Source organism: Glandiceps talaboti, chromosome 3 (genome assembly GCF_964340395.1).
Source record: "Glandiceps talaboti chromosome 3, keGlaTala1.1, whole genome shotgun sequence".
NCBI classification, from domain to species: Eukaryota; Metazoa; Hemichordata; class Enteropneusta; family Spengelidae; genus Glandiceps; species Glandiceps talaboti.
This window is the reverse complement of record NC_135551.1, coordinates 27,331,741-27,352,708: the sequence shown is the minus strand read 5'-3', so window position 1 is coordinate 27,352,708 and position 20,968 is coordinate 27,331,741. Positions and strand designations below refer to the sequence as shown.

The window sequence follows — 20,968 nt, the reverse complement described above, 5'->3', positions numbered from 1 at the left end:
TCCACATCGGATTTTAATCAGATTGATTGTACACGACCGTAAATGATGTGTTTTGGTGATGTAGAAGTTTCTGCTCGAATCATTTCGATTGTAGACCAGTGAAGTATGTGTAATATGTCAGTTTCTCAGGAATGCTCTCAGCCAGTCATATGGACCAGGTATGAATTTTTATTTGAGTCGTCAAATACAGTCAGTGGATATTTGTAGATTTGAGTCGTCAAATACAGTCAGTGGATATTTGTAGATTTGAGTCGTCAAATACAGTCAGTGGATATTTGTAGATTTGAGTCGTCAAATACAGTCAGTGGATATTTGTAGATTTGAGTCGTCAAATACAGTCAGTGGATATTTGTAGATTTGAGTCGTCAAATACAGTCAGTGGATATTTGTAGATTTGAGTCGTCAAATACAGTCAGTGGATATTTGTAGATTTGTACAACTGGAAATTAGGAGTTGATACCAACAAAATACGAACAGAAATTTCAAGGCCCGATGAAAAGAACTTTGAAGCTGAATGATTTCAACTGAATGAGAGTGGGTGGTATGATTGACTTTTGAATTGAATTGCTTGGGCCAAAAAGAGACGTTCCGACTGTTTTATATGTAAAGTGAAACTGCAATAGATTGTACATCAATAAATGTAGTCGTAAATGGGTTGAGTGACAACCATTGAAGTATTCCCCCATGAGAAAATGATCCAAAACTTCCCAATACCATGTGTCACAAATGTTGGCAGTAGGGCCACTGAAAATCTAGATATTCTAGCGATGAGGTTGTCCGCAGATTCCTTAGTCAACGTCGGATAAATGAAACAAGCGGTTTATAATTTTTGTTTTGGTGCTGTATTTAACGATGATGAAACTTTAGAATAATAAAATTGATAGTACACGTATCAGTGTTTCATATTTTACAAGCGATTGACTCCTCCCAATCACTATACAACGCGATAGGCATGTCATTTTCTCTCCCCTACATTTTAAAAATGACGATGTCCCGACATCGCTGTACCAGGCAAAACACACAAAATAGACTGACACAAGTGAGAAATGATTGGCTTGGCTCTACATTTCATCCTAGTAACAACTACGATGTTGAAGCAAGTCTTGTCGGTCAAATGTCTTGCTTCTTAATAAACTCAACTAGTTCCTTTGATGCACTGGAATTGTGGTTGGACACAACCCAATTGTAACATTTAACACACTATAGTAATGCCCTTTTCAGTTCATTTTTGATTACATTGGCCAGAAAACATGGGCGTTACTAGTCTATCAGCTAGCCCTCGACACACAGCCGAACAACGCTATCACATGCGAACTTCGTTCGCTTATAGTTAGAAATTATAGAAGTTATAGAAAGAAAGCCCGAACGTCTAGCAGCAAGACTAGGGCGTTACCAGAGTCACTTGGCACATTCGTGTTAATTTCTTGAATGCTTATTCACTTTACTATCCATCACTGTTGCTAGGCATATCTATGTTAATTTCGTGAATGTTCATTCACTTTATTATCCATCACTGTGGTTATTCTTTTCAGTAATAACACTAATTTGGCTGTTGCTATGGATAATATATGGTAATGAATGGTTGCTAGGCCAGGTTCGAAAACTTCAGTCATGAATGATAGAGTTCAAGGAATTGAATGTTAATGAGAAGAACCTGTATACTTTCAAGACTGTCCTACAAAGGCTGAATTCTCGAGCCAAATCTTGTGCATTTTTCTCAGAAAAAATGGCCCAGATGCAATTTCCATGCGTTACCAAGGATCTGACCATTGGCATGTTATCAGTGGTTTTTATCAAGATACCCCTACAAATCACCACATCTTCCCCTAAATTCTACTTTGAATCACATCATCACCCTTAATATTGCAACAAAGGTTTGATCAGTTCAGTTGTTCCGGCACTTATAACCCCCCCCCCCCCCACCACCACCACACACACACTTGTGGCCATGATTTCATCAAGTTTACATACAAGATCCACTTCGTTGGTGATCTGTTGGTTGTATAATTTCAAATTCAAAACTGGTTCCTGTGATTTCAAGGGGAAAGTCTTTGGTTTGAAGATGAGAACTTCTATAGATTCTTAGACCAAGACAAGTCTCTGGGCTAGATGTCTATATAACAGGAATTCCCAATTAAAATACAAACACCTTCCACACAAAGAACAACTATGACACACATTTTTTTTCTCAGTACAAGCACATTTTAATGAAACTGGTGGTTCAAACTTTTAGTGTTTCTGGTTTCAGTCTTTATACATTATAATTCCCATTTGACAGTTTCAAATGCTCTTCTGGGCAATTCTTTTGTCTCTCTCTTCAGCGATAGTAAGACGGACACCTTTACCTTTAGGTAATGATACCCATGGCTTTACTCCTTTTCCAATGACAAACACGTTGGTGAGACGTGTGGCAAAAGTGTGTCCTGTTGTCAGAAAAAAAACAAAGATAGTGCAACAGTGTGAATAATATTATCTATCAACCATGTTGGTAGTTACATGTAACATACATTTTGGACAGTCATCCTTGAAGGAAACAGACCTTTTGTACTATCACACAAGAAATGCCCAGTGTGAACTCTAACAATAGCAACATTTTGTTGTTGTGAGTCAAAATGAAAAAAACTGGGATTTCTTGCGAGTCACCACATAGTAAGAGATAGGGATACACCAAATTTTGGTACGTAACTAGTAACTGTGTGCATCAGTAGTGCGTCAAATTGGCTTAGAGGGCACACTGGTCCTGCCATCCTATTGGATATGGGTGAACGACGCAAATTGTAACTACAAATGCTATGCATATCATCCTTGACTACTTGGAGGCACCTCTCAAACAGGAATGCCATTCCAGGAAATAAAGGCATTTTCATAAAACTTTGGTTCTGGAGTCATTTCATGATTTTACATCACCAGCTTTAGGCACAACTTGAGACAATTATCAAGTTGAAGTTGTCTCTCTCATTTGGGAATTTTTTACTGTGAGTCACATTGCTTCATAGAGTCAACAGAAATGCATTGACGATCGTAATAGGTGAACAATGAATATTCAGTGTTTTCATTGAAAATAATAAGTGCATCATAATCATGAATATTCATTTTGTAGGTGATGTGAAATCACAAAATAACTCTCAATACCAAAAAGTTCATGAAAGTGCCTTTATTTTCTGGAGTGGTAATGCCCTCAACGTACTATTTGTGCAAGGCAAGGATGAGATGTCTCTCATCAATCATAAAACATAATATCACAAATCAGGTCAGTGAACATTTTCCTTTTCAACTTCACAACTATATTTGATATGGGAACATTCGGTTATTTCACTAAACTACAACAAATACCATGAAATCACATATCGGCTGTATTAATGGCCAATTCAGATTTGGTTTAAAATTTTATTTTGGAATATGGTTGTCTGGCAGAGATGTGGAAAAGTTGGTCTAGAAAACAAGAACAATCATTTGTAATCCTTATTGTTCCACTGATAAGATAACACTAAAGTGAGAACCTGGGATTGAAAACTGGCCTTTGACTGTTCTGGCAATCTTAATATTGATGTAAGGTGATGTTGCTGCATGTGTTTCTTTCAATTAACTCATGCGGATAACTCGTGATATTTATTTATGTTTTATTCATACATTCTAATATTAACAACTTTACCTGCTGCATCTTTTACATGGACAATATCAAAAGATCCTGGGTGACGTTCACGGTTGGTAATGATACCAACTCTCCCCAAGTTACGACCTCCTGTGATCATACATACATTTCCTGTGTAGATAAAAAAATAACATGCAATCAATGTGACACTGAATCAGAATGTTGACCTATTCTTTCATCCAAATACTAATTTTTTTTTTGTTTCTGGCAAGAACATGGATATCAAATTATAAAGCCTGGTTGAACCAGTTCGACGAAACATGTGGGTTTTTATACCTTGGTTGTTCTGCATCATGACAACTCGCGTTTATGTCATCAGTTCTGTGGTGCTCAAAATAAGAGTCCAAACGTTCCAAATCATTGCCATTTTTCCTCATTTTTCATAAATATTGCTGGAGGAATTATAATTACATACTATGTCCCAATATTTTTCTTCATTCAGTTCAAACACAGTTGTGGTCTAAGAATGTTGTCATTACTTGCCTATGGAGTTACAGTGACAGGCCCCTTAGTTCACTTGTATTTTACTTGGCTAAAAAAGAAAAACACTGTACTAAATGTACAATTCTGGAAGTGTCTGTTGCTGTGTACCTACCACTGTCAAATTTGATGAAATCTTGGATCTTGCCACTGCCAATGTCTACCTTGACGGTATCGTTGACTTTAACAAGTGGATCAGGGTAACGGATAGTCCTGGCATCATGAGTGACAACAAATGGTACTCCTTTGGGTCCTACACTGACTTTGCGGACTTTGCACAGTTTGTACTGGGAAAACACAAAACAATTTTTTTTTTCATTTCTCATGCAAGTTTATTAGTTTCTCATTCAGTGTACTTAAAGCTCAGACTATAACCAATGTATAACAGGTCACTCTCCTGAACAACATAAATCGTCAGAAATGTCAACATATGGATATCTTGTAGAGACTTTCAATAGAACAGTGATTAATAATCTAAAATAGATAGCAATGCCTGAAAGGTAGGACTTGAAAGCAATGTCAAAATTTGCCTTTCAGTGTGTCATGATGTAACAATTCATGATATTTGCAAATTGAGTAAATTATCCATCCCTTTTTCTAATGCTGTATGAGCATTAAAGTGGCCATATGGATGAGAATTTGATATTTATTTTGGATTTTTATTTGATAAAACAGTTTCACCATGTTTTTCTACTTGAAAAAATAATGTGAAATAACATATACCAAGTCCATGTTCATAACTCAATACATTGCAAAAAGATGCACAAAGTGTAAAAAGTTTGTTATTGTACGTACAATAACAAACATTTTACACATTGTTTAATGTTTTGCCGTTTATTGAGATGTGAACATGGACTTGGTATATGTTATTTTGCATTATTTTTTCAAGTAGAAAAACATGGTGAAGCTATTTTATCAAATAACAATCCAAAATAAATACCAAATTCTCATCCATATGGCCACTTTAAGTACAAAAAAATGTATTTATCAGTCTTCCTTTGTTTTGTTAATAATAGCTCTTGTTGTGCTACATATTAGCTTGACTTGTATGAATAGCTGGATTAGTAATACACTTGTTCTTCCTAAGGGTGATGCTATGATGATGGAGATATTGACCAAAATAGCGACCGTAATAAGGAAGGCATAATTTTGGCCCGGTTTGACCACATCCAACTGTAGAGTAAGTTAGCATGGCTTCGATCAGGCCATTCTGTTATAAAATGCACCTAAAAGTTCAATAGTGCATAGTATAACATCAATGGTTTGACAAGTACTACAATACATGTCCAGACTAATCATGTACAAATTGTAATCTTCATACTATTATCAAGTCTTGTGTACAAATATAATAATTACACATTTTTTGCATGCTGTCAAGACTGTTTTAAACACGCTACATCAAAAAAGTTCTTTTTCGACCCTTCATGCAAGTATGCTTAGAATGAATACACTGTATGTGGTCACAGACATGTGCAATCAGAACATTGCTCAGGCAGTTCAGAGATGTGCCTTTTCACTTTGATAAAGTGACAAACATGACAGCCAACATGCTGGTAGAGGAGTTGGTTTCTTTGTCAACACATACACTGACTGTGGTAGCAGTTAGCTTTTCCTGTAATGCCCAATCTATGTAGGTTCTGTTTTTATTGACACGGTAACACTACGCTGGACTGTTCAGTAATTTTCATATTATCATGATTACAAATACTTGCATACAAATCTAGCATAACAATAACTGTTTACCTTTGCCTCTTCATGAGTAATTCTGTGGATAGCAAAACGACCTTTAACATCGAAAATAAGTCGGAAATTTTCTCCTGTCTTTTCAATTGAGACAACATCTGTAAGAAAGAGACACAATGTATTCATTGCCACTTGATGACAGGTCTCTGCTCCAAGATATACCAATTAGCAGTTTTATCATAGAGCCAATACTTTGTGGACAAAAAAGGATTCAGAGACTCAGAGTTAGCTATGGGAGTGGTATACAATGTACATATTTAGTTTTGCTTTGTTTCTATCATACTATCAAAACATTATTTCAACATACAAATGTTGAACAGCAGAGATCTGCCAGCAAGTATTCAATTGGATAATGCATATACTTGTTCTTCCTAAGGGTGATGCTATGATGATGGAGATATTGACCAAAATAGCGACCGTAATAAGGAAGGCATAATATCGGCCCGGTTTGACCATATCAAACTGAAGGAAGTTAGCATGGCTTCGATCAGGCCCTTACAGAATATAATTAATGTCTATCCATAATCATATGGGACAATTATCATTTCACTGCAATTTCCATTATGAATGTCTATGTTGTTTAAGGTCATACTGAAATGCTTCTTTGGATCACATCCCTAAATCTTATTTGCTCTGAAAGTACTATTTCAAAAGCGTTGTCTTCTGTTCTAAGTCTTACTATGAGCAAGATATCAGAATACATTGTGTGTATATTTTTGTCAATACATTGTATAGTGCTGCTTTCTAAGTGTGCTTTGTGCAATACATGTACATATCAAACTAGCTTGTATATTATATCTTACCCATGATGCCCATTGGATAGCCAATATCTGTCCTCACTTTGCCATCAACTTTAATCAAACGCTGCATGACAATCTTCTTGACTTCAACGTATGTGAGGGCGTACCTCAGTCTGTTCCTCAGGAAAATGATGAGAGGCAAACATTCTCTGAGCTTGTGTGGTCCTGTTGAAGGTCTTGGGGCCTGTATGAAGACACCATAAAATTAACATTTTAAGTTCTGGTCATTTCAAATCAAATGAAAAGCGTTTTCTCAAGTTCAGCAATTCTTATCTTTCACATCTATCGACTAATATTTTCTTTTGGAGCGTGTTACAGTATGTGGCTAAGATTGTATAGTTTGACAGATCAGTATGTCTCATAGTCAAACTACAATTTTTTTGGTGACAATATGTTTTTACTAAGCCTTGACATGCTTGCTGATGGAGTAAGTCGGGACTTGATTTTGACAATGTCCCTCTCCTGCTCCATCCTGTGAAGAGCCATACATGAAACCAGGGGCGTGTTTGGTAGACAAAATGCCCGCAGACGTTTCAAAGCGTTTTGTTCCTGAACACCAATTGTCATAGTTTTTCGCAGGCGAGCTGGGACGAAGGAGGCAGAAGAGTGAGGTGACTCGCCAAAAGCCAAGACGGCAGCCACGAATTCTCACTTCATCGGCAAACTGGAGTTTTTGTGTAGGATTACTTAGTGCACATTAGTTTTGATTCAGCACTGCTAAAAAGTTCATGGAATTGGTCATTTACAATTGGCAATGGTATTGATAAATACAAATACCTGTCGGCATAATGGTATAGTCGATTTGACATACATTGAGTAATGCAAGATAAACTTGTCAAAGATCACTTTGTTGCGTAAGAATTGTGTATGCATAAATAACAGGCCTTTTTTAGGCATTCTAGCATCCTGACAGTACTGCAAAGGTGTGATTTAACTATGTGCATCATCTTTTCAGTGACGAGTGCTGAATGTACATAAAATGCTACAATCTTCTGTTTGAATGTGCCGCCATCTTTTGTTTTTCACGCGGAACATGCATAATAGTAATACTGTTCGAAACAGGGCCAGGGCACCATGGCCAAACAATGACAAAACGTTTTGGCTACCGAACGCACCCCTGTATATGACAAGTGTAGAACTGTGGCCTTTCACACAAAACCTATCTGGAATGCTAACCCTTAAGCCATAACTTAAATATACACATGACATGTCTGTACGGTCGGACCACAGTTCTACATCCTTGCTTCTGAATCAATGATAAAGTTGTACTTACAAATTTACCGGTGAGTTTGTCCAACATCCAATGCTTTGGAGCATTGAGACGCTTCAAATGTTTCCTTGGCCCACGCGCCTGTGAAAGAAAGTATGTAATTAATTTTTTATGCAATGACGTCCTTCAAACGAAGAAGATTGCTAAAATTTATAAGAAAATATATGGAATACATTCGTCGAAAATTACCCCACCTGTGGCGAGATGTCTTCAATACATTCAATTTAGATTAGGTGTCAACATTGGAATGAGTCTACAATGCATGCTGGAGAACTATAATTGTTCACACCATCACGATAGCATACATTTACAGTAAAAGTGAGACTATATTCTTAGACAGACCATTCCCGGTAATACAGTGAACGTGTATGATTAGGAAAACAATTGCTACGAGATCACGACACTTCGCGGCCATGTTGTCTTACGTTTACTGTACTGGGGATACAAACATGGGTAGTTTCCCAACCCCTTTTCTTGCTGCCAATTGTAGTAATTCGAGAAATAACTAATGTGGTATGTCAAGGAAACATCGAATTACTGTTTGAGATGTGTTCGGGAATAATCTAGCTTTATTGTTGGAGGATGCTTCCAGATTGTTTTCAAGTTGGCAATATTCATTCACTCACCATGATGGAAGCTGGAGGTAAAAAGGACAATTTTGGACCCAGAATGCCCAGCGTCGACTAACTTCCGATAAAAGAAGACTGCCTATGTTTATATAAATTGTTTGCAAAGGTCAATATTTTAAATGTTACTATGCACTTAATAACAGACAGTTGTTGCAGAAGAAATCACCTTTTTCGTTACAAAATTCAGCCAAATTTTGCCAACAACCTGAAAGACTGAAAAGTATCATTTGATATACATGTAAACAAATAGCTTATTTTGGCTCACTTAGGGACGTGACAACAAAGATGGCCGATCATTGAAACGCTGGAAGTTTCGCACTCAATAACGTAATAGCCAAAAATTACTTACGCTGTAAAAAACACAAACTCTTTATTGTCAAAAGTTGCTCCATTGACCAGGAACAATGTTTCAGGTCAGCAGTTGGTTCGGTTATAACACCGAACAAAAAGCTGAAGAGGGAGAAAAGATAGAAGGTGGTACGTCATCAACTGAAAGTGGTGAGGACTCGGGTCAACAACAAGAGGAGAGGCCACAGGCACAAGACCAATCGAGTGACGAAGTTACAGAGAATAAATCGGAGAGTAGCTCAGGAAATGAGTTGCCATTTGGTTTACCCGCCAATGTTAATGCAGAGTTAGCAATTAACAGTGCTAAAGAGTGGGGAAGTAAGTATTTTTACCAGGAAATTCGTTCTTTCACTGTCATGACTGTGTTGCTACTGTACACCGATGACGCAACTGCAACTGTATGTGTGGATTAACGTGTATTTGGTACTGGGAGACTTTGTAAAAGTCGTTGATTTATTTAGAATAGTAAAAAAAAGAAAAACTTTTTTGTAGTCAAAAATAAAATGAAGATGGATGTGATCATTTCAGAGAAAGCATTTGATATAAATGATATTTCAGCATGTTAATTTCATGAAAAGTGTTACACTGCACTGCATTGAGTGAACAGTCCTTTAAAAATTACAAAAAATAAGAATCGTGAAAAAATGAGAGGACGAGAGGAAAAAAATGATGACAAAATATAAGCAATCGTAAATATGTAATGTGTGTATCATATGTTGTTAAAATTTGATGATATTACAGATATCTTAAAAAATTATGGTTAAAGCATCAATGCTAAAGAAATGTAAATATATGTAAATACCTGTCCAAACAAAAACTAATGTAAATATCTTGAGTTATGCTATGTGACTGATTCTTGTATTTATAAGATTTTCACAGGATTTGCAGATTAGAAATCATGTTACATATGATGAGAAGTGAAATAACTGACATTTTAATTTTTTTTTTGTGACAGGCTATCTCTTTAATTTTGCCAAAGAAGGGACCAAGGTAGTAACAGACACAGCCACAAAGACAGCAAGTTACTTGAAAGAAACTGTTGAAGAGAAGGTAAGAGTAACATACAATGACGATGATCAGACATGAACTTCAGTCCTAAAATAGACAACCACTTTTTAAAAAAAATTGTCTTGAAATAGAGTGCTATATCAGACTCATTGAGTTTATTCATTATGCATATAACAGGCTATGGTATCATAGCAGCTTTGTCCATCGTTTATCTATTTCCAGTGTCTGTGGTTTGTTCACACTGTTATTTCACACCCTTTGTATATAATTCAACAGTGTAATACATTTCACCCTTTGTAATTCTTGTACAGTTAGAATATACAGTCAAAAGGATGAGATTCCTAGTCTAAGTTTGGTATTACATGCCTAGGTTATCTACTTGTAATTCTTTGTATTTTCAGACTCATCTTTCAATTCAGTTTATTATTTATAAAATGACAAGTCGATACAGCATGTAAAATATCATTTCTGAAGGCCAGTCACATTTACATAAAATTCATTGCAGTGATTGCATTTAAATACGACAGTATGTTCACTTCATTCATTTGTTGCAGTGTTGTATATTGTCAACAATAACATTGCTATTGCGTAGTTGTATTTTTCAGTCTTTTTTGAACTGCGCAATGGAAAGTAGTTGTTGATATTTGATAGATATCACATGATTATGATGACTAACGCTGAGGTATCAATCTGTACAGCCTGTGCATAATCTCATAAATATTCATCAGCTCGTACAAATAAATCTTTTTTTATTCAGGTTTTATTTGTATTATTCACAGCTGTTGGGTATATTGACATGTTTGCCCTTGAGTTGCAGCATATATTTGATCTGAAGTGAATTATTACAAATGAACTCATTCGTCACAAAAAATTGAGATCATGTCAATAAACATGAATTGTATGAATGATGAATTTTTCGTGATTTAGTGTAATAAAAACATAATTCGTATCACAAATTGTTGTGAAGCTCTTTCCTATATACTTGTTTAAAAATAAAAATGACAAATAAAATTTAATGATTGAAAACTTTAAAGGAGATGTACAGCCCAGCTGGTTTTGCGTTAAATGTATTTAGAAGTTTTTAAAAGCTAGGAAAACAGCTGTGTTGTTTATTTGTTTGCTGTATGTGATATATGAAATAGACTGAGCAGTGATGATGTTGTCTGTCAAAGAGGACATGTATGGTCGACATGTAGAGGTCACCACTGGATATAATGAGCATCCACATTGGACAGTGGTGTAATTTGGCTTCATTTGTATGACAGTACCAATGTACTGCAACCTAAACAATGATGTGAACTGCATAAGAAAAGACTTACACAGAGTCAGTAGGAACAAAAGTAGTTATGTCAGATATGTACATAAATCAATCACTTTCCAAAGTGGAAATCCAGTCCGGTAGAGAAAATTTGATATTTTCACTGCTTTATTTTAGAAAATAGACATGTCACATCAATTGAAGACAGCTGCTTTTGTAGGCACTGCCTCAATATATAACAAAACTAGCTATGCCTGTATTCCTTTTACCTCTTAACAGTTTACTACAATATAATAAAACTGTATCCTTTTCAGGAAATTTTGATGTTTGTCAGTAAAACAATTAAAATGAGTACATAAAATGCAAGAGTTTTACAAATACATACAGAATAAAATGAACAGAACAAGAACTTAAAAAGCATGGGTGTAAATAAGAGTGAACATAGTTTTAAAATGTAAGCACATACATGTAGGGCTAAAATCAAAGCCTGTATGTTGGTTGTGTAAATGAATTGCTGCCAGTGTAAATGAATGCTTGTAGTGTTGATGTCTGAGTCTGCCTCTTCTATCTGTTTGTTGACTTTCAAATTCTAAGTGGATATGTGTTAGCTAAAATTGCCCCTGTCTGTCTGTCTGTTTGTTTATTATGTGACTGTAATATGCGATGTCAGTATTATCCTGTTTTTTCTCACAACCCCTCTCACTTTTTTTGGTGTTTTTGTCAAGTCTCTATTTGTCGTGATTTGAATTATTACCCACCCAACGTACTAAATCAAAAGTGAAAAATTGATATCCCCATCAGAGCAATATGACAATATAACACTTATATACTACTTACTACAATGTGATTTCTAGTTCTAGAAAAGAATTACAAAATTGATTAACATAACAATACATATGATACTTAGTGTTCAGCGAATATTCAAGTCTCAGTAATCATTGTATTGTTAAAACACAAGGTGCTATCTTCCATTATGTAATCTCATCAGAATGATCTGACAATGCACTGATAATACTGTATTAATAAAATTTTAATAGTATTCATTGGTTGTGTATTTATTTTTCAGACCATTCTTGGAGACTTCCATAAAGAGCAGGATAAGTTTATCAAGGAGAAGCAACATAAACGATCTGATGCAGCTGTACCACCCTGGGTTGGATATAATGAAGAAGAACAAATGAAACAACAGATTCTAGCTCTGTCACAGGTACAGTACAAAATAATCTTTGCACATTCCCTCAGTCTCTTTTCCAATTGAGCAACATGTCATTTCAGCTCTTGCTATTCTCCAAAATTCAACTCATGCAAAAATAATGTGCATTACTACAGTCATCAAGACGTGTGTAAATCTTATAAGACTTACCTTTTTTTTTGAATACATGAAAATGATTTTTGATAAATTTTATATGCACAGATCCATTTCAAAAATAGAATAGCTGAAATTATAAAATATAAAAAGTGTTACAAATTACAACAAAGGAGAAAAACATACTGTTATAACTACACATCAATACAGAGAATCATGCCCTCCAAAACATGTCTTGACAAAGATGACCATATATTTGTATGTAAAAGTAATCATACCCATGGTATGTATGTATTGAACCAACAAAAAACTAACAGTACTTGGTTATATTTTGGAGAAAGTGACATGGATTTTGATGAACTGAGGTATTGACTTTATGAACTGCTTTAGCCAGAAACTCATACTGAGAACAATACACAAAAAAATACATATGTATCTTATGATATAGCCATGTAGAATAAAATAATCAAAGGTAATGAGTATAGTTTACCTAACAAAGTACAAACCAAATAGTGCTGTGTAGTATTGTTTATATCAGGGAACTCTTTCCATCAAATTTCTGTATTTGTACCCGAAACACTGAACTTACTTTTGTTTCTCATTTAGGACAAGAGAAACTTCCTTAGAAACCCACCTGCAGGTGTGCAATATCACTTTGATTTTGACAGCAGTCATCCAGTTGCCATGGCAACTTTAACAGAAGATGAAAATTTAAAGAAAATGAGATTTAACCTGGTACCAAAACAGTAAGTATCAAGTGACAGCAGGGTTAGTGTTTGAGTGAAAGCACTGATAAACTAACCAGTAAACAACAAGGTTTCACATATGCTCAATATTGTTTAGCTATTTAGAATGTTGAGTTACAGTCTCCGTAATTGTAATAAGATACCTTCTTTAATTCCAGAATTTACCAATCGCTCAATCAAATAATCAATCAGTGAGTCAATCAGTCAGTCAGTCAGTCAGTCAGTCAGTCAGTCACTCAGTCACTCAGTCACTCAGTCACTCAGTGAGTGAGTCTGTCAGTCAGTCTGTCAGTCAATCAGTCAGTCAGTCAATCAGTCAGTCAATCAGTCACTCAGTCAGTCAGTCTGTCAGTCAGTCTGTCTGTCAGTCAGTCAGTCAGTCTGTCAGTCAGTCTGTCAGTCTGTCAGTCAGTCAGTCAGTCAGTCAGTCAGTCAGTCAGTCAGTCTGTCAATCAGTCAGTCAGTCAGTCAGTCAGTCAGTCAGTCAGTCAGTCAGTCAGTCATAAAGTATTTCAATCACACAAGACTCCAAAACCATAGTTCTATTCAAGGGTGTTAAATTTGGTCACTTCACCTACTTGAATATATGTCTTAAATTTGCTACTGAAAATATCCTGATTTGAAGCTTGTTGTATGTCCAGTGCTATAGGATTCAAAAGTTTAGGACTGTAGTTTGAAAAAACACAGCCATGGTGCCACCATATGTCATGTTCTTGAATTGCGTTGTAAGCTGCAGACTCCTGTTAGCTAAACAAAGTAAATGCCTTGATGTGTAAGTCTATAGAGTAATAATACTTTGATAATAAAAATACTTTATTTTAATGAGGGCAAAAATAGTTGACGAACAACTAATCGAGTTTTGTCCTCAGAGAGAAAAAACAACAACAACAACAAAGGAAAACAAAACAAAACAAAAACATACATATCACACAAATCCGGAGTAGGTCACGTATATAGGCTGGAGCTTTGTGTATAATTATAATGCTGTTAATATCTGCAGAAAAGCACATGTTAGCCTTTCTCTTGAAAAATTACAAACTCTGAAGATACATGGTCTTGACGTATACAGAATATTGTGAACACTCTTAGTGGAGAAAAATAAGATTTTTTTCATTATAAACACATTTTTTCTTCATCTGTCTTTTTCCAGGATCAATGAGCACAATTTCTGGCGCAATTACTTCTACAGGGTGTCTCTTATAAAACAGTCTTCCCAGCTAACATCGCTAGCAGCAGAAACTGGTATGTATGTAGTTACTATTCTGTAGAATGAAACTGGTATGTATGTAGTTACTGTACAGTAGAATGAAACTGGTATGTATGTAATTACTGTACAGTAGAATGAAACTGGTATGTATGTAGTTACTGTACAGTAGAATGAAACTGGTATGTATGTAGTTACTATACTGTAGAATGAAACTGGTATGTATGTAGTTACTGTACAGTAGAATGAAACTGGTATGTATGTAGTTACTGTACAGTAGAATGAAACCGGTATGTATGTAGTTACTATACTGTAGAATGAAACTGGTATGTATGTAGTTACTGTACAGTAGAATTAAACTGGTATGTATGTAGTTACTGTACTGTAGAATGAAACTGGTATGTATGTAGTTACTGTACAGTAGAATGAAACCGGTATGTATGTAGTTACTATACTGTAGAATGAAACTGGTGTGTATGTAGTTACTGTACAGTAGAATGAAACTGGTATGTATGTAGTTACTGTACTGTAGAATGAAACTGGTGTGTATGTAGTTACTGTACAGTAGAATGAAACTGGTATGTATGTAGTTACTGTACAGTAGAATGAAACTGGTATGTATGTAGTTACTGTACAGTAGAATGAAACCGGTATGTATGTAGTTACTGTACTGTAGAATGAAACTGGTGTGTATGTAGTTACTGTACTGTAGAATGAAACTGGTATGTATGTAATTACTGTACAGAAGAATGAAACTGGTATGTATGTAGTTACTGTACTGTAGAATGAAACTGGTATGTATGTAGTTACTGTACTGTAGAATGAAACTGGTATGTATGTAGTTACTGTACAGTAGAATGAAACTGGTATGTGTGTAATTACTGTACAGAAGAATGAAACTGGTATGTATGTAGTTACTGTACAGTAGAATGAAACTGGTATGTATGTAGTTACTGTACAGTAGAATGAAACTGGTATGTATGTAGTTACTGTACAGTAGAATGAAACTGGTATGTATGTAGTTACTGTACAGTAGAATGAAACTGGTATGTATGTAATTACTGTACAGTAGAATGAAACTGGTATGTGTGTAGTTACTGTACTGTAGAATGAAGCTGGTATGTATGTAGTTACTGTACAGTAGAATGAAACTGGTATGTATGTAATTACTGTACAGTAGAATGAAACTGGTATGTGTGTAGTTACTGTACTGTAGAATGAAGCTGGTATGTGTGTAGTTACTGTACTGTAGAATGACTCTGGTATGTATGTAATTACTGTACAGTAGAATGAAACTGGTATGTATGTAATTACTGTACAGTAGAATGAAACTGGTATGTATGTAATTACTGTACAGTAGAATGAAACTGGTATGTGTGTAGTTACTGTACTGTAGAATGAAGCTGGTATGTATGTAGTTACTGTACAGTAGAATGAAACTGGTATGTATGTAGTTACTGTACAGTAGAATGAAACTGGTATGTGTGTAGTTACTGTACTGTAGAATGAAGCTGGTATGTATGTAGTTACTGTACAGTAGAATGAAACTGGTATGTATGTAGTTACTGTACAGTAGAATGAAACTGGTATGTATGTAGTTACTGTACAGTAGAATGAAACTGGTATGTATGTAGTTACTGTACAGTAGAATGAAACTGGTATGTATGTAGTTACTGTACAGTAGAATGAAACTGGTATGTATGTTCTCAGCTAACGTCACTAGCAGCAAAAACCAGTGGTATGTATGTAGTTACTATACTGTAGAATGTTCTGTATTGAATTTATACATTGGTTAATTTTCATAATAAAGATGTTGGTTTGTTACCACAGATTTGTCAGATTGTCACAGCCATCACAGTTCTTTAAGGGGCACAAGCTGTTTTTTTACACTTTTGGATCAAGATTTATGTTGTGTATTTAAAAGTCACTCATAGTATTCTACATACTGAAGTATACGTAATTGTCATTTACAATTGACTGAACTCAAACCTGTTATTAAGATATAACATATAAACGATCTGATGATGTAATTTTTTATACGTATCTAAAAATGTTGAAGAATCTATACTAGGCAGTGAACTGTTCTAGCAATGTCAGAAGGCAATTGTGATGTTATAGAAGACATGCATCACTATACTAGAATAGCTAAATCAAGGTTTTATGTAAATATTCTCAGTTGAGTAAATAGCTTATAAACTCAACTTGTGCCACTTTAAGCTCAGATTCCAACATGTACCACTCACCATATTGTTGGTCTGCTTCTGCACTTTAACAATACAGACAGTGTTATAATTGAGTTGAATTTGATCAACAGGTGAGACCTCAAATACAAGTAGATCAAGTTCAAGAAGATCATCAACAGAAAAAGGTGAGACAACTGTTATTTTATAAACTTTGATAGGCCATATTTACTTGTTAATCCTCTCTCTCTACCAGGGGAGTATTTGTTTAGAAACAACAGATTGTCTAACTTGTTTGCACATTGGTATAAGTACTGAGAATGGACAGTTTGCAGTGTTTCCAAAGGCAATATTATGGTTAATACATAAATTTGAAGATGGTGAGTGAAGGAACAGTAATTCTGCTCAGTATGAGAGGAATTGCAAGTTTGACACTTTGTCTACGTGTAGGTGCTTGGCCCGTAGGTTAATGGTGCAAGGCTGTCATCTGATGGCTTACAACTAGCAACTGAATGCCTCATGTCTGGTGTGATGACTCAATGATGCCACTCTCAATGGAGGCTGAGGAGAGGGCTTTATTTGAGGTTTGATGTAAAATAATAAATGCAATGTAATCTATAGTTTTATCCTGGATAAAGGAAAATTCTCATCAAGTATATATAATAGTTAATTTGCAAAATGTAGAGACTTGATTATTCCCAATGATGTTGTCATTTATTTCATAGATTCCAACCATTCACAAGCAATTGATATTGCTGAGACTGGTGAGAAAAGTAAAAATTACGAAGATGACATGCCACCAGACAGTCCCACAAATGAATTTATTAGTGATGCTTTTAACTCCAACCTGGACCAAGCTGATATACAAAAGGGTATGGAACAGCTAGGAATGGAGAAAAAAGATGAGGAGGATAAAAAAGGTTAGTTTTGTTACTATGGTTACAAGAAAGGTGAACTCAGAACACCCATCCTTAAGAAGGAGGTACACTAGCTGTACGTACAGTATAGAATTGAATTCAAACTCCTGAGCATCAGCTACAAATCAACTTAATGGACTTACACTTACTTATGAGATCATATGCATGAAACCAACCCCAACTCCCAACCGCCAACACTTTGATCATCTGCCAAATGTCTATTGCATGAACCCAATTACAAGTTAGTGTCATATTGCTGACACTCAGTCTTTCTCATGTGCTGCACTTCATTATGGAAGAAATTACCATTAGAATTATGGCAAAAACGTTCACCTAACACCTTCAGAGAGAATCTAAAGACTGATCTGTACCGTGTCTTTGTCTTGTGAGGGGAGATGCAGTTAAATTGTACAGCCTCTTCAAAAAGTATGTCATGGCTCAGCTTCATTTTGGGCCAAAAATGAAACGTTTGAGGGTGGCTGAAGAAAATGTTAATTCATTATTGAAGTAATTACTGTTATGCTTTTGTCTATTAGAATAGAAAGTGATACTTGACTCCCATTTTATGTAGTATTAGTGATAAAATTCCCATTTTGGAATCTAGTTTTGAACAGACTATGTAACATCATAACACTGATGACGTCTGAGAGATTCAGATGAAAGCTACATAGTTGCTTCAAAACTAGATTCTAAATAGGTAACTTTATCATTATTAATGATTTTGTTTATTAGATGATGAAGATGAAGTACCAGAATGGGAAAAAGAACTTCAACAGGAACTTCAGGTAAATACCATTTTGTAGTTCAGCTGACTGTTATTCCTAGTAAAAGTGTAATGACGTAGCTTTGTATTAAATGTGATCATTATAAACAGCGTCATCTGACATGCAGTGTACAGTTTCCAGTTAAAGGTCTCAGCTTATATCAAATTTTGTCGTGGGTTCTAATTTTTAGGTGTACATATTGGTAATGAGACAAACAAGGCAAAAAGTAACCACATAAGTGATGATCTCATACAGGGCATCTTTAACTTGAAAATTAACTATTTTAGTCAACCAGGAGGGATATTTTTTCTCTTTCTAGGAATATGAAGTTGTTGAAGGAGATGGTGGTGGTGATAATGAACAATGGGAAGAGGAAATAAACCAGATGTTAGAAGAATCCTAATTTATGTACCAATACAAACAAATATGTTAATTATTTACATTCCTAAGAAATAGGGTCCCCTCATTTGCATATACCCACAATGCACAACACAACATGGCTACCAGCTGAAGACACAGCTTCAAGTGGTTACTTTTCTAACAATGGAAATCTAGAATTATAAAAAATTGGCAAGTTTAGCATTTATTTATCACATTCTTTATGTTGTTAGACTTGTGAGGTCTTGTCTAATTTAATATTATGTTGGTATAGTTTTATTTCCAAAAAGATTTGTTCCATCGGTTGAAATGTTTAAAGTTGATTGTACAATGTATTACACACCTTGTGTTGCACATACTAGAGTAATATTGAAAGAAGGGGTGGCTTTGTATTGATGTAGTAGTTCATTTATATTGCGTATCCTTAGATTGTGAGATATGTTGTGTCTTTTAGCTCTCATCAGTATTCTCTTTCACATGAAGCAGGAGCTGATAGGGTGACATAACACATCATATCTTACAGACTAGCCTTTCTTTGGTCGTCTAGTTCCTAACCATTTATACCTTACCATGATTTAGATAGAAACCACGTTGGCATCCAGACTAATCTTTGGTCACTGTATCTGATGCATTTTGGAACATTGAAATATCATTGATAGTATTATTACCATCACAGAATTGAAATATACGGCCACTTTACCGAACGTCAAGCTTATCAACAATCATAGTCATTTATACATCACATAGAATTCTGAAATTAATGATATGTTAGTTACCATGGTGTATATGGCTCAAATGGGATGCATAGAATATGACTCAGTTGCAAAGTTATGGGAAGGAAGAAATGATTAGAAAGTATTGTATTGTTAATCTTACAGTTCTAGGAGATGGTATTATGAATGATTTATTTACAGTATTTTTAGACCAAATACTGAATGAAATATGATTGTTAGCAAGGATAGACTAATTCCTTCACCATATTAAAGTACAATTGGAGAGCACAAAATGACATATTACTTATACACTGTGATGCTAGAATTTGAATATTTTGGCATGTATTGTTGATTGTCACCATTGGCAACCCATCGACTGTAGACTGAGCTTGAAGTAAAACGTTTCTCATTGACAATTCTATTGTCTTGGAGGAGGTCATAGGTCATATGAAAGGTCATAGATCATATGCAAATAGGCCAGGAGTATACTACTCATGTGGTGTGGAATTTAATATTCAAAATGGTTATGCTATTAGTATGTAAAGTATACAGAGCAATATTGTTGTAATTAACTGTTATTTTACCTTTTACCAGTGAAAAGAAAACAGAATTTTGCATGCTATTTCACACACAGGCACTTGAACCGATATCTATGAAAATATGAATAAAATAGAATAATGTACACCTATTGTGTCATTGGTTCTCTTTGAATGTAATAGAAGAGCATATCTTGAGTATGTTTACTATCCTATCCACTACTACTACGTACTACAGTATATATACATATATTTTCACTGTAGTAGTAGTAGTAGTAGATAGGATAGTATACATACTCAAGATATATGCTCTTCTGTTGCATTCAAAGATAGACAATGACACAATAGGTGTACATTATTCTATTTTATTCATAGATATCAATTCAAATGCATGCTGTTTAACATGACACATTATGGTTAGAAGTGAATATTGCAAAAATGTAAACAAGTTAATTTCATTTCAAATACAGCACCATTCGTTTTGGCAATATCAGTGTCAATGATTTTTTCCAACATAAATACATCCATGTTGTACTTGTGATCTGTAAACAGATATTTCACTGGAGAGACTACTCAAGTAAGTAGAAACACAAATGTATTTTGTCACGTAGCTTGTAAGTAATAATTCTTATTATGTGAAATAGAATTTTATTACCTATGCGCATCATAAAAATAACAATCATTCAATTTCTAGGTCAACATAATTTCAACTCTGTGCACAACACATGCAATTAAATGGTATAGGTGAACTGGAGAACAAGTCAACATTCTTGTTCTATTTTGACCCTCTAGCATGAGGTAAAATACTAGTACAGGTACCGAGAATTTCAGACTTGCAGAACTACAGCAATTGTGGCCTATAACTGATATTTTAAATCGGACATTATTATTTACACCCACAGAATTGTTGTAGTCATTCATTCAATTGTTTGCTTTATTGTATTATTATAAGGGATACAATGATAAAACTATTATACTACACCGAGTATTTTTATCACAAGTTCCTCAGGGAATATTATTACCCACAGCCCAGATC

The 20,968-nt window shown here is 35.0% G+C and overlaps 2 protein-coding genes and 2 non-coding genes across 4 annotated transcripts; 1 reads left to right on the top strand and 3 right to left on the bottom strand.

Moving 5' to 3' along the window:
* Positions 1-2,179: 2,179 nt before the first annotated feature.
* On the bottom strand, positions 2,180-8,029 carry LOC144453941 (small ribosomal subunit protein eS4-like). The gene is made up of 6 exons (XM_078145312.1): positions 7,949-8,029; positions 6,679-6,859; positions 5,876-5,973; positions 4,248-4,419; positions 3,653-3,763; positions 2,180-2,423 (listed from the first exon to the last, which is right to left on the bottom strand). The coding sequence occupies exons 1-6, from the start codon at positions 7,973-7,975 to the stop codon at positions 2,281-2,283; spliced, it is 732 nt and encodes a 243-aa protein (XP_078001438.1). The 5' UTR covers positions 7,976-8,029; the 3' UTR covers positions 2,180-2,280.
* On the bottom strand, positions 5,204-5,343 carry LOC144433473 (small nucleolar RNA SNORA16B/SNORA16A family). The gene has a single exon (XR_013480776.1). It is a non-coding gene; the product is annotated as a small nucleolar RNA SNORA16B/SNORA16A family (small nucleolar RNA).
* Positions 6,236-6,373, bottom strand: LOC144433474 (small nucleolar RNA SNORA16B/SNORA16A family). The gene has a single exon (XR_013480777.1). It is a non-coding gene; the product is annotated as a small nucleolar RNA SNORA16B/SNORA16A family (small nucleolar RNA).
* An 831-nt stretch (positions 8,030-8,860) lies between the features above and the next one.
* On the top strand, positions 8,861-20,145 carry LOC144432586 (synapse-associated protein 1-like). The gene is made up of 9 exons (XM_078120829.1): positions 8,861-9,240; positions 9,878-9,972; positions 12,255-12,395; positions 13,101-13,240; positions 14,391-14,482; positions 16,759-16,812; positions 17,350-17,544; positions 18,274-18,326; positions 18,625-20,145. The coding sequence occupies exons 1-9, from the start codon at positions 8,979-8,981 to the stop codon at positions 18,706-18,708; spliced, it is 1,116 nt and encodes a 371-aa protein (XP_077976955.1). The 5' UTR covers positions 8,861-8,978; the 3' UTR covers positions 18,709-20,145.
* The last annotated feature ends 823 nt before the right edge of the window (positions 20,146-20,968 follow it).